Here is a 14,161-nt window from a genome sequence, read left to right on the forward strand (position 1 = left end):
GGCCAGCTCCACACCGGTCGAGGAGGCCCGGGGTTTGAACCGCGGACCTCCCATGTGGTAGACGGACGCCCTAACCGCTGGGCCAAGTCCGTTTTCCCCCTTTAATATTTCTGAGACTCAACTTTCTCATCTGCAAAGAGGGAGTAATATGTATTTCCTGTGTAGTTGTGAGGATTAAATAAATGTAGATACGAAGAAATCTAGCCCTTTATAGCTTTTCCCCCACCTCCCTCTCCTTCTTCAACTTGCTCCCACCCTATCCCTACCCAATCTCAGGAAGACACTAGTGAGAATATCTTAGGAAAACATGAATCTCAGGGTCACAGCTTTATTGTATAGATTTTCAACACAGCCATATTACAAACATTTTCAGGGAACATTTACAAGAATAAATAAGATGGACTTGCAGGTGTAAAAAGATTACACTTCACTGTAATGTACAGTCAAAAAATATATCTGATATTCATTGACCCGACATTATTTACCTTCTGCTCTTTTAATCTAGAATTGGAAAGGAAAAGGAAAACAAAAACAAAAACAAAAACAGAAAAACAACAACGACAGCACAGTGCTGGCTTTTAAAAGTTGATTTATTTTGTTTTCTCTTCTCATACGTGCTTTATCTATCAAACACCCCAACTGTACAATTGCAGGCCATCTGAATTTGTGGAGGAGGCTGAAAATGTTGTGGAGACTTTGGTCTCATGCAATATCATCTGCCCAGTGGACTTGAAAAATCAGCCTCCCTAGAGTTCTGTGGGAAACCTCTTGATGGCTCCTAGAGGCCCATGAGGGTGTCCAGTATCCAAGGCAATGACTGAAGCCCTGACTGTATGCCTTTCATTGTTTAGTAGGGTGTAGGGTGAAAAGAGAAGGTAGAAAAGTGCTTTTGAGTCTGACTGCCAATGTGGGTTAACCTGCATTAACCTGGGCTAGCCCAGGATCCATCTGGAGATGAAACCTATGCACTGGGAATGATTAAATCATGTGTCAACTGAGTTACTGTGCTTTTGCTTTTTCAGTCTGCTCCTTCAGGCTTCAAGGGAGGTGTGGGGGTAGAATTAAACTCTAGAGATAATGTGTACGGTAAGCAAAGCCCCTTCTGGGTCCTGCTCAAAGCTTTACTGCTTCTGACTGTCACCAATGGCCCTGTTGGCTAGCGGGTCTGAATTAAGGTTGCTCTCATCAGAGATCCCAGTGGGCACTGGGCCTATGGCAAATCAGCTGTTCTCTCTGGGCCTGTTTGGTGAAGACCCAGCCTGGATAAGCCCTGGATATGTGCCAGAGGGAGACTTAGGCAGGAGACCAGGGGACTTCTTGACATTCCTCACCTGCTTGGTTTTGTGCTCTGCAGGTATGAATGGGTTAAAACATAGTCTGAAATCCATAAGACCTTGTCCTTCTAGGGTGGAAGTGACTAATAAAGGCCATCTCAATAATGCTTCTTCACTTTAAAGAGACCTGGATTCTGCTGGGCAGCTCCTGTGATGGGCAGCTCATTCTCCCTGGCAGATAGTAAGTTCTTCACAACTATTAAGTTTCACTTGTTGGTCCTAGTTCCACTCTCAGAAGTGGCCTGGGACAAGCAAACTGTGCTTGAGTTTGTCTAATAATCTGTAAACCTTTGGAGGACATGGACTCTAGGGTTCTTCCTAATCCTTCTGAAGTCTGGTGTTATCTGGGATGATACCACCTCTCCTCTGATCTGCCAGATTGCTCCTAGGGCTTTGACCCAAGGAAAACCTTACATCATTAATCTCCCATGGGAGAGACTGGGAAGGGTGGGTAGACTCAGTTTTGCAATTTTGGCAGGCTACTTCCCATTCCCCTTGTCCCCCCAAATCCAAGAGTCCCTATCACTCAGGACCGATGAACTGTAATGTTTATCCTGAGCACCAAAATTTCATACCAAGATCTTCTTGTCCAACACTCTGAGGACTCCAGACTATCATTCTCTGAACATTACAACCAAGAATCAGGGTCCAATTTCCACCATCCGCAAATGAGTTCAGATGCAGAATGAAGCCCTTGGTGATTCAGCCCCAACAGATCTTCCCAATGGACACTATTCAATACTAAGTCCTTCTGTATTTCTTGTATCAGCCCTAATGATCTACCACCAAGCTCCTTCTGGGGATCCAACTTTCATGGATGGAATTTTCAGGGGGTGAGTGTGGCCCCTTTGATGATTTTTTCCCATCCTTCTGGAGGTGAGCAGGAGGGATGAAAGAGATGGCCTGGTATCTGCAAGACATTTTTGTGGCCAGTGCTGAAGCCAGAAGTCAGTGCTTCCTGCTTGTGAATGAACTGGAGGAGAGTCTGCACATGTGCATAGTTATGGCTTAGACATCTCTCCTGTGCTTCTGAGAATCAGACTGTGGCCCTTCAATAAGTGTCAGAGGAAAGATGGAGTTGGAAAAATCCCCCGCTCTCTACCACTGACATCTTTCCCTTTTGAAAGTATATGGTCTGAAATGTAGATCCTTCCTAGGTGAATCCAAGACCTTGCATTTCTAAATTTGTGTACATGGAGAAACCAACAAGAAGCCCTTGCATGTGTGGCACTTGAACAAAGTTGAATCTCAGCTAGTTGGGTTTTCTTAGCCTATTTCCGTGTTCTATTCAGTTGTGGTATGGAGCTGTTGGCAGAGACAGAGATGGAGCTCAGACTGGTTGGGTGACAGGGAAGGTAAGTCAGAGCTTTGAGATGGCATGGCCATCCATGTGACTTAACTTCTGGCCTGCCCCGTAGCTTGGGTTGACCATTTGACCATGGGGAGTTTAGCCCAACCAAATCTCTTGATCTTATGGCCATCAGCACCCTGCTCATGCTTTCCCTTGGATCACACATATACTCTGTGGCCTTACTCTTGACTCAGTCCAGGTCTGGCCAGCTGCAGACCAAGGAAGGGCGGCAGTTTTCATTCTGTCCCAAGACAGTGAGATGCAGGAGGATTATGGTTTGCTTCAGAGTCTCTGCATCTAGGTGGGCAGTCGCTCCTGCAGAGATGACATGATAAGCGCCCGGCTGCTCGTGCCTTCCTGGGCCTCACTTCTGTTGTCTGCAACAGACTTGCTAGTCTGACACCTCTTGTGCACTACAGGGGTTCACACTGGAGCTGAGGAAATGTGGATTCTGGTGAGAATACACAGCAGGAGCTAGCATGGCAGGGGGATTGGATGATGAATAAACATGATTGGTCACAGGTAAAAGCATCATCTTTCTCCCAGACTCCAACGTTTGCCCTTGCTCCAAGTGGTTCTGGTGAGTCTGTGACCCATCCCCTGTCCTGCAGTGTCACAGAAGTATCCACTTTGTCCAGCAGCCTATATCCATCCTTGATTCTGAGTATCTCTGCTAGGTGCCAATTTCTTGGCCTTGCTTTCCTGTTGCCCTGCCCAAAGCCCTCCAAATCCATTCTTCTCTCTCTCCTTTCTCACATCTCTCTCATTTTTTGCATTAATTGGTTGGGCCAAGGTTCTAGAGCCAAGAAATGGCAGAGCTTGGATTCCAACCAAGAACCCAGCTCTTTTCATCACAACCACAGAGCTCCCAAAGGTTTAATCAGTGCTTCCTGGACCTCTTGGGCTCTACATGCTGTAGAAACCCAGGACATGTATGTGGCTGAGGTACGGTGAGGGGCCTTCCTGACCCCAGAACCTCACATGAATTATATCCCCAGATTTGCCCACATTAGCAACAATGTGACTTCACCTAGACAAAGGACACCACCTTCCCAAAGCCCCCACATTCAGGAGTCTGCTGAATAAGCCTCTGTCCAGCTGCTCCATTTCCTTCAGTTTTATGGGCTTGGCCATGCCACATGGGCAAGTCCTCAATGTTCTAGTCTGTGTCAGTTGGTCCTCCCAACATCCAACTAGAGGAGGCCTGAGTTGAGGTCAACCCATGGGCAGTGAGGCCAGGATATCCCTGTACTGAAGGATCTGCCTAGGGGAGGGTGACCTGGTCTTGGGTTTGAGTCTGGAATTAGTCTCAGAAGGAGGCAGCATGGCCAGTACTGTGTCTCAAACTGGAATATAATTCCCTAGAGTACATCATATGGGTGGGGGTGGGGAATCAAGCCTATAGGAGGGACAAGGTACATGGTTTAAAAAATATTTAAATAGTCATATTAAAACAAGTCAGGTTCTCTTAGAGGAGTAGAATTGCAAATATTGCATGAATTGTTAAAATAAAACACAAGACTGAAGAAATTTTAAGCTTACCATTATCTGCTTTGGGCTTTACTCAGATCCATTGAGTTACCTGCTTCACTCTAGTCTTTGCTGCTAAGGATAGGTAATTGTGTGGGAAAATCTGAGACACGGGTGGAAAAATTATTGTCTTTGAAGTCAGAAAAAATCATAGCTTAAATCCTAGCTGACTCATTTACTAGCTGTGTGACTTTGGGTAAGTCATTTCTCCCCTCTGAGCCTCAGATTCCTCACCTGTAAAAATGGTGAGAATCACAAACACTACCTAGAATTCAGTTACCTGACATGTGCAACTCCCCAGGACAGGTTCTACTGGCTTCATGCAAGGCTGACATCTGGCAGGCCTCTCTTTAGACCATGCCTGCAGAAAGGATTAACAGTAAAGGCAAACTGATTCCTTCTGTCCCCACAAAACGAGGCCTTCTGTGCCCACCTGGAGGCCCAGAGGCTCTTGGCTAGCTCAAGATCTTTACACCAAAAGGGGCAAAAGGATTTACTGTCAGGGTGCAGCTCAGATATATCCTGGCACTATATAGGCCATAAATGCATGCAGGTGGGGGTGGGTCCTAGTTTATCATTAATTCTTGCATCTTCTCCAAATATGCTCTATACCCAGGAGGCAAGACCCATTAGGAGGCTCTGTACCAAGTGACAGCACTCTTTGGTTAACTGGTTGAGGAGATTTAGAGGCCATTGATACTATTTTCCTCTGCATTGTGAAAGGATGAGTCCACTCTCTGACTGGGGTGAGGTGGGGAAATACCTCAGGGAAGCTGGTTTTAGCTCAGGAGATTCCCTGGGCAAGGGACCAAGTCTAAGCTCCTGGGCACCAGTGCCGCATCTCATCCAAGCTCTGCCACTTATTTGCCATGTGGGATCTTAGGAATGGTATCCCTATCCATGAGTCTATTTCTTCCTGTGTAAACTGGCTTAGGACTTATTCATTGTCCTAGCTTCCTCTGAGGATGGTTGGGTTGTGAGGAGGTGGGGGGCTGAGTGAGGAAATCATCACTGGCCCTTGCTGGGATACCCCACCACGGCCTGCATTTTTACAAGTGTCCATTTCCCTGAAGCCACATTTAAATTCCTACCACTTGAAAATGATAGAAGCCTCTGTCATTTTTATCTGTCAGCAATTTCACCCTTTCCTGAGCAGAATAAATCCTAGGATTTGTGTTAAGCAGCCTCCCCTATCTCCCCTATCCCGTCGAGGTGAGACAACATCTGAGAAAACAACACAAAACAGGGCCTGCTCTAGGCTCCTTGAAGGCTGAGGAAGGCCAGCCAATATAGCCAGCTAGAGCCAGGGGAGCCAGCAGGACCAGCAGGGACTGAGTCCTGGGGACCTGCTCAAACACACCTGGGAAGAGGCCCATCAAAGGAGAAGAGCCACTTAGTCATGGGGTTCCTCTGCATTTGTTCACTTTGAGATGCTTCCTTTGAACCTCCAAAGTAACAGCTCTTCCTTGATCAAGACTGGTGCCCACAGACTTCCAGGCAGGCCCAGTGCCCATGCTGGTGGGAGCAGCTTCCGTGGTCCCCTTTCATGTCTGTGCCTTGTGGGCCTGGCAACCTGTTCCACTGTAGAGCAGAGATCCTGGGTTTCTCCCAGAAGCTGAGTCTCATGATCCACTACATATTTTGTTCCAGCAACAAAATAATGAGCAGAAGACAAATAGATGTAACATTAAAAAGTACACGATTAAGAGGATGTTTCACAGTGTCTGATGAAAGGAAAAGAGGCAGTCCCGCTCACCCCAGAGGGAGCCTTCTCCAAAACTAAGCTGAACACATCAGTCAAAAGCTCCCTTGGTTCTTTGATGCCTGTAGGGCAAGGTCCACACTGCTCAGCTAAGCGTCCATCTCCCTGTCCCGGGCTCATCTCCAGCTTTCTGCCCTGCTGTGCTTTGCTCCAGCTGTGATGCCCCCATGCTTTTTCACACCTCTTTGCCATTACACATGCTGATGCCTTGGCCTGAATTTCCTTTTCTTCCTTTTTCTACCCAAGACTGAGCTGGGATGGATGTCACCTCCCCTAAGAAGCTTTAGGCAGAGTTAGCTCCTCAAGCTTTTAGGCTTCTATAACACTCATACGGTCCATGCCTTTTACACTTTGGCTCACTTGGTCTGTATTCTTTAGTAGACAGTAAGCCTCTGAGGGAAAAAGTGTGCCTTAATGAATTCTGTGCTCCCCACATCTTATCTGGGGCTAGACCAGCCTCCAAGATGGAGCTTCCTAGATCCCAGGCCACCCAGAGGCTCTCAGATATTGTACTTAAGCACCAGCTAGAGACTAAGGCAGAGAGAATGTCCCTGGCTGGTGACCTTATAGCCAGAGGGAACAGGGAATTGTTCTCCCTGGCTAAGAAATTAGATGAGACTAGCTTTCCTGGGGAGCTTCCCAGAAGATCTGACATCAGAAAGGAAGCATTAAATTTCAGTCATCCTGGGATTTATTTTTCCCTTCATAAAATGATTGCTTGACTGAGAAAGGATGAAGAAAACAATACAAATAAATCTCATCACCATACCTGCCTTTTAGAACCCAGAATTTCCTCACCAAGGGAGGTGCTTCAGTTTTTTTCTTTGTAAAATGGAGATGATAGTGAGTTAATAGCTCTCTTGTGGGGGTTCTAAGGACTCTGTGAAATGCTGTATAGGAAGTGCTATGCTGAGTATGATACCCAGCATAAGTGTGGATGATAGGCAAATTTGGTTCCCTTTCATTGCCTTACCCATACTTTGGGTAAGATCCCAGGACCCCAGGAATGATCCTCTTGGCCTATTTTAAAGCAAAGTATAACTGGGTCTATAAAGGCCATTTTCAAGATGGCAGCCGGTTTTCTCTAGGGAGGAGTTTGACATTGGAGATCAAAAATTATGTAGAAAGTCGGTGCTCTGTCTGCCCTAGAAACCAAAGGAACCTCTTCAGACTGGCCCATTTCTCCTTTGCTCAGTGGCTGTGCTGCTCCAGGCTAGGACCTTTTAAGGACATTGCCAAGAAAAATAACAGGCCTGAGAGATTTGTCTTATAGATACATATTCACATTTTTTTTCTCTCTCTTTTTTTGTTGATATTAGAGACCATGATTTTACCTCCCCCAAAAGGAAGTTATTTTCACATACACTTTAGAAAATAATCAAATCTTATCTTGTTCATCCTTCCCAAGAGAAACCATTACCCAAGAGATAGAGGGGTTCCTTCGGGTGGGTCAGCTAGAGCCTGGCCTATGGAGGTAATCCGTCTTTACAAACACAAAAAGGAGCAGAAAACTTCCCTTCATTTCCACTCCCCTACTACTGACCACAAAAGCACAAAGAAAACCTAGATTGAAGAGTGCTGTAGACTCTGAGGTCAAGGCCAAGGCTGGGGGAAGGGTGCAGAATGGTAGTGGGCCAAGCCCCATGCAGGTTGGGTGTGGGCCCCAGTGAGGATGGGGGGGGCCTCTGCTGTGGTCTAGGGAGCATCCTAAGGCCACAATGATGCAGATTGGCGGGTGTCCGATACCAGAGGTCCCCAACGGAGAATTCAGGGGGGCAGCAGATCAGTGGCCCCAAGAGCCTCCATCTTTCCCATGATAGCATGGAGGAATAGAACACATCCCCTCTACTCCTAAAGAGAAGTAGGGCAGGGGAGGTACTGCTGAGTCTCCCACTCCCCAGCACCTGGGCAGTCGGCTTGGCATGAGAGTCACAAAATAGAAAAGGACAGAAGCAAGAGGTCTGAGAACTGAAAATCCGGGGGCCTTGCTTGTGGGTGCATTTCTGCTTGGGCCATGGCTGTGGCTGTCAGGTGTGGAAGGGAAGCCTGGGCCTTTCAAAGCAGCAGCTCCCATAGCTATAGAAGGTGCAGTGCCTGCCACGGAATGTGGGACTGCCCGGTCTTCTTCTTGGAGGTGGGCAGAGGTGCTGCCTTCCAGCCCCTGTGCCCAGAAACTGCCATTCATAGGAAAGGGGGGTTGGCCGCTGCAGCCTCTGGACTCTGGCAGGTTCCCCATCTCACTGGGCTAAAAGGAGCTTAAGTATTCCAGTGCCACCTCGTATACAAATTTATACTGTTCCTAAGAAGAGAGAGGAAGAAGAGGGGACAAAAGAGAGAGATGGAAAGGAAAATGCATTTAATTTAGAGATACAGATTTTGGAGAAAACTTTTCTTCATCCATACTATAAAGTCAACTCAAAATTAGCTATGTGATTGTTAATGCCTGGATATCCTTGGAAGTTCTGCTTGATGTCTACTTCTTCCTAAACCATCCTGGATGCCCAACTGGGGTTGTTTCTTTTCTTGTTAACTGTTTTGTGCACCTGTGCTTCTCAAACTGTAATGTGTATAGGAAGCATGCAAGGATATTTTTTAAATGCAGGTTCTGATTCGGTAAGTCTGGTGTGGGGCTCCAGATTCTGCATTTCTAACAACCTCCCAGGTGATGCTGCTGCTGCTGGACTGCAGACCACAGCAGCATTCACTCGGAGTGGGCGTCCACTCCGAGTAATCTATGAACTCCTATATTAGAGTTCCTTTTTTATGGTCAGTCTCCACCTTTGCATCAGGTCTTATTATCTGTGACTCTGCCTCCCCGATCTCTTTACCACACCTTTCTCCACAATGTCCTAGTCCAATGCTTTATACTATAGAAATGAGCAGAAACTCATTAGAATAGGATTGGGTTGAACTAAAAATATACTTCACACAATTAATCCAAAAGTCTCCTCCTAAGAAAATTAAAGACATTTTCTTAAGCAACAGGCAAAAAGTAAAGCAAAATAGGTTATACCAATCACATTTGGACTGCCCTATAGGAAAGAGAAGTTGATGGTGCTGGAAAGATGATGAGTAGAGCAGATGACAGCATGGGCAAAGGTCCTAGACTGTGGGTGACATGCAGTAGGTATCTAACAAGCACCTAGCATCTGAATCTGTTTTTTACTATTTGGTGAAATTTTTTTCAGGTCTAGGAACCACAGTCAATCCCTGCTGTTGGAGACCATAGTTCTTGGGGCACTCACCAGGGTCTCCACCATGTTGGATTTGTTGTTACGCAAAGTTTTCACAATGTGGAATACATCAATGATGTTTTGCTGCTGGATCATCTCACACACGCTGCAGATGGCACAGAAAGTTCCGCTGCGACCACCCCCATTTCTAAACACAGAGAAAAGAGGTAAGCCAGAGACCTGGGTACCCATCAGGCACCTGCTGATCCTAGAGCCATATCAGCAGTAGCAGGGAGATGCTGGCCTTGAAAATGCAAGGTGAGGCAAAGGGGAGAGCTCAGGAGTTACGGTGTGAGTCCCATCTGTGCCATTAAACTTGCTGTGACCTTGGGCAAATCACTTGCCCTATCTAGGCCCCAAGTACCCCAGTCATATAATTAAGAGATTGGACTATATGACCTTTGTGGTGCAATTAGCTTGATACTTCTTTGCTTCTATGAGGCAAGTTGAGCACATTGGCTCAAACCTCCAGAGCAGGTAGGCACTGGATCTTTGACATACCCCCAACAATGTGTTGTGCCTTGTCCAAAGAGATGCTCTGGGTTTGTGCACACATCCAATGAAGAGAATGGACGTTTCCATTTCCTAATAGTTTTCCTAGACTCCACTAAAGCCAGTAATACCAGAGACATCTTTGTTAGCCTAAAACCAGCTAGCCCAAGTGTGGGGGACATGGAGATGGGCCTGAGGCTATATCCTGAAATGGCAAGTCTCTACTTACATACCAAGGGCCAAGGTCTTTGTGATCTGGAGTATAGGGATAGAGGATCCTCACCAGGGCCCTCCCTCTGTCACTTTTCTTTGAAGCTCCATAAGTCATCTTCATGGAAACACCCCTTCAACTCTTTACAGAAAGTCCTTTAGGAATCTGCCTGATTTGGAACTCCTGGGCAGGTTGCCAAAGGCAACTAATGATTTCATGTAATGGTCTGTGTCTAAGGAACATCTGGATGGAAACTAAGGCCCTCAGTCAGTCTCCCTGATGTATTATCTACATGACACTGAACGTCCAGATGATTCAAGTGCAGGCCGTTACCCTCCATTTGCAAGCCGGTGCCTGCATTTCAGCATCTGCTGTAGCGCCTCTGGCCCCCAAGGATGCCATGGTCCACACTGTTAGAAGGATGGCCCCTCCCTGTGCTTTCCTTTGGCTCAGTGCTGCTGCTCACCTTTGCTAGGGGAGACCTGGATAAAAAAGGTACCCCTGCAAATAGAGTAGGTTAAAAACAAACCTATGACAAAGAGTGTGTGTGGGGGGGAGGTCCTCCAGGGAGGAGGATTCAGTCTTTTCTGAAGCAAGAACAGCAGAGTCCAAGATGAAGACAGGCAAGTGAGGCCCTGAAGAGGTGAGTGTGGCACTGTGCCAGTGGTAGGAGCACCTGAATGTGTGGGAGGGAACTGGAGGGAGAAGGGATGAGGATAGAACCAGCTGTCAGTTTCTGGGATGTGGGCAGAGCCAACTCAGCTTGTACCCACTAACTTCTCAGCTTCTCCCTGGATTCCAGTCTGAGATTTGGATCTTTTGGGAGGGGAAAATTGTTGCAGATAATGGCCATTAAGTTGTGTGTGTGTATGCGTGTGTGTGTGTGTGTATGTTTAACCTCTTTTAAGCTCTCTGACTTTCCCAACATGTGCATGTACCATCTGCTTAAAAGAAAGAGGGGAATTATAGCTGGTTTTGAAAAGAGTGACCTCAATTTTGAGGTCCGTGGGATGTTACTAATGCCTCCACTGGCTCCAGAAATATGTCTTCTGCAAAAGGGAAGACTTCGGTTCATACTGCCTTTGACGCGCCATCTTTAAGGAGGGAAGCTTTCTCAGTCATCCCTCCCCAAACTGTTTCAAATTCGAAGTGGCAACATGAATTATTCTGAATTAATTGTTCCATACATAGATGCTATAGGCACAGATTGCTTTTGTGGTTGAGAGCTCTGTAAAATTCTTCTCTGTGGTCGCTTTATTCTTATATGGTAGACTTTGCAACACTCTTTTGCCATTTTAAGTAATTACATTTATAACATTTGCCTATTTGCTACCATGCCATTGTAGGTCTCAATCACAGTAGATGTTTATTTTCTAAATATTTTATGCCAAAGCACAATGGGGTCTAAAGGCCATCTAATTCAACAGATCCATTGGAAGGGGAAGGAAACTGAGGCTCCCCAAATTAAGTGATTTGATCAATGTGGCACAGCTTGTCAGCTACAGTCCTGACCTCTGCTCTAGCATAATGACATCAGGGCCCATTTGAAGGGAACACCTGTGCCCTGGTTGTGCTGATTTCAGGACAGGAGGTAAAACCCAGTAAAGGTGGTAGACATAGTCGGCCTTGAGCTTTCTGTGCCCCTGGCAAGAACCCAGGGCCCCCCATCGCTCTGGAGACCCCTCAGGGAAGGGCCATCCCCCTCACACTCTCTGCATCCCCATGTTCCCATTATATCCACAGTAAGAGATGCCCAGGAGGAAGACATGGTAGATAAGACCTTTGGTTTTTTCAGAAGCAGTGTGGGTTAGTGGATGGCATAGCGAGTTGGAGCCCAGTGGACCTGGATGCAAATTGTAGTTTCCCTCTTAACTAGCTGCTCGTTTGCCCTCTCTGTTTTCTCACTACAGAATGAAGATAATGATCATATCTACCTCACAAAGGTGATTCATGTAAAATGTCTGGCATCAAGCTCACTTAATCTCCCTTTTCAGGAAGTAGTGGAGGAGGTTCTGGTCAGTGGAACCCACTTTGTTCTGAGCTTTCTTGTGACTCTCAGGGCATGTCATACTTCCTATTGGGCTCATGTCCCCATTGGCAGCGTTGGGTAGCAATCTGTTTCTGTGTTTGTGTAAAGGCCACCAAGTTTGGCACCAACAAAAATATGCCATATATAATAGTTCAGGGTGACACAGTGGCACCTCCAGTGCATCAAAACATTGTAATTCCTTTGGTTATACTCCGGGTGGTCTCTGAAAGGATGCTGAGATTGGGTACAGCAGAGCACAGCCCCCAAGGGTGCCCTATCACCCATCACCCACTGCCTTTGAGACACCTCCATAATACTCACAGACAGTGGACCACAGTGCGTCCCTCCCTCCCATCGTACTGCTCCTGCCACTTCTCCAGCCGACGGACCACTTTGAGCAGGGAGCGCTTGGAAGGGGGTGTGTCCCGGTAGGCAGGCCAGCCAATGTACTGGAGGTGCTGGACTATACGATATCCATCCTGTGGCTGAGAACAGAGAGGCTGTTAGGGCTGTTCTGCTGGGGACACTCGAGGATGCAAGCCCTCAGATAGCTTGGGATGCAGCAGAAGACAGACTAAATGAGTCTAAGCCATGTCTTATCCCTTTGTGCAGACTGATTCACTTGCAATGAGTGTTTTCCACCTCTCTCTCTACCTGGAAAACTCTGACTTAATCTTTAAAACCCAATTCATGTGCCACTTTCTCTAGGCAAGCCATCCCTGACTCTTCTGGGCAGAGTTCTTCTCTTTCCCTAAGGCCTGTGTGCTAGAACATATCTCACTTTCCCATTTAACAGTGAACTCTGAGGGCAGGGACTGAGTTGTGCTCTCCCTGAGTTCCCCAGGACCAAGCCCACATCTGGCTGCTTTGGTTAGCTGCCGTTTCACAGATTCCTCATCTGCCCCTCTCCCACCTCAAACTCCTACATCCAGTCAGTGGATTTCTTCAAGGAAGCAAGTATTTGGAGCCAATCAAAGGCTGCATCAACTCGTGCCAGAACAGTGCAGCACCACGGGAGAAGAGCTAATTTCTGCGAAGTTTTGTCTACATGGCAGCAAGTGCGTCAGGAAACAGGCAGATGGCAGGCTGTGTGTTGGAGTCATTCCTGGGTCTGGAGCCGGAATCGGCAAAGGCATCACGTTCCCAAGGAAGCGACTCTGTGGAGAGCACAACACAGCCTCCTGGCTAGCTCAGTGGGGTCTCCTCCCGCAGCCTCCAATCTCTCTCAGGAAGGAGAGACATGGGAAGCACTGGGGGCCACGCACTTACCCGGGCCATGTTACAGATGCGGAATATTCTGTGGATGATGTCCTCGTCGATGTCTGCAGAGACGAACTCCACCTGGATGGGCCCATAGCACCCGGAGGTCTTCTCAGGCCAGTACTGCATACAGAGCTGGGGCAAGGAAAGAGGTCACAAAGAGAGCCCACGGCCAAGGCCAAGGGGAAGATGTTGGGCTCATTTACCACCAAGCCTTTCTTATTGCCAGCAGGACACAGTAGCTAGAAAGGTAGAATATTCATTTCAGAAATTAGACTCAAATTTCCTATTGAGAGCCCACTTTTTGGGCTGTCTAAAGGTCATGGCCCTGGGCTTAAAATCTTTGCTATGCTGATTTCAATCCACTTGTTAAGCTTGCTGGGCCTCAGGTTCCTCATCTGTAAAATGGAGAGAATAATATACACCTCGAAGGGCTGCTGCAGGATAAATTAGAACATTCTGAGGATAGAGCAAGTACAATTGATTTTTGTTTTTACCAACGCGAATCATGGCAAACTTGTCCCCAGTCCAGAAGAACCTTCACAAAGTTCACTTTATAAGCAGATTATGAGTAGTTTTTTGTTTTTGTTTTTGTTTTTTTTTTAAAGAGTTTTTGGTATCAGACAGGTTCTGGGTCCAAATCCAGGCTCTGCTGCTTATTAGCTGTGTGACCTGAGGCTCATGTTTCCCACATGGAAAGTGGGGATAATTATGCTTAGCTTGCACCAAAAGATAATGTTAAGAAGATGCTGAGAGATCTTGCCTGGGATCTTTCCTGTTTTTAGTTTGTTTGTTTTGTTTTGGAATTAGAACTTCCAGCTGAGAGCAAAAGGCGATGGTTTGTCCCACAGTTTACGATAGTAGGTCTCAGCCAGAGGCTATTTTAACGCTCAGGAGTTATTTGGAAATATCTGGAAACCATTTTTGTTTTTCCATAACTGGGAGGTTGCTACTGGCAT

At 46.8% G+C, this 14,161-nt stretch overlaps 1 protein-coding gene across 2 annotated transcripts in view; it reads right to left on the bottom strand.

Moving 5' to 3' along the window:
• Nucleotides 1-300: 300 nt before the first annotated feature.
• PTPRT (protein tyrosine phosphatase receptor type T) overlaps nucleotides 301-14,161 on the bottom strand; it is a 1,175,887-nt gene continuing 1,162,026 nt past the window's right edge. For both annotated transcript variants that reach the window (XM_058287117.2, XM_071211722.1), the window contains 4 exons: nucleotides 13,212-13,337; nucleotides 12,264-12,427; nucleotides 9,223-9,358; nucleotides 301-8,276 (listed from right to left, as the gene is read on the bottom strand). In XM_058287117.2, the coding sequence (XP_058143100.2) occupies nucleotides 8,223-8,276; nucleotides 9,223-9,358; nucleotides 12,264-12,427; nucleotides 13,212-13,337 (480 nt within the window). In that variant the 3' untranslated portion in view covers nucleotides 301-8,222. The remainder of the gene's footprint in view (nucleotides 8,277-9,222; nucleotides 9,359-12,263; nucleotides 12,428-13,211; nucleotides 13,338-14,161) is intronic.

The sequence above is a fragment of the Dasypus novemcinctus genome, chromosome 24, assembly GCF_030445035.2.
Source record: "Dasypus novemcinctus isolate mDasNov1 chromosome 24, mDasNov1.1.hap2, whole genome shotgun sequence".
NCBI classification, from domain to species: domain Eukaryota; kingdom Metazoa; phylum Chordata; class Mammalia; order Cingulata; family Dasypodidae; genus Dasypus; species Dasypus novemcinctus.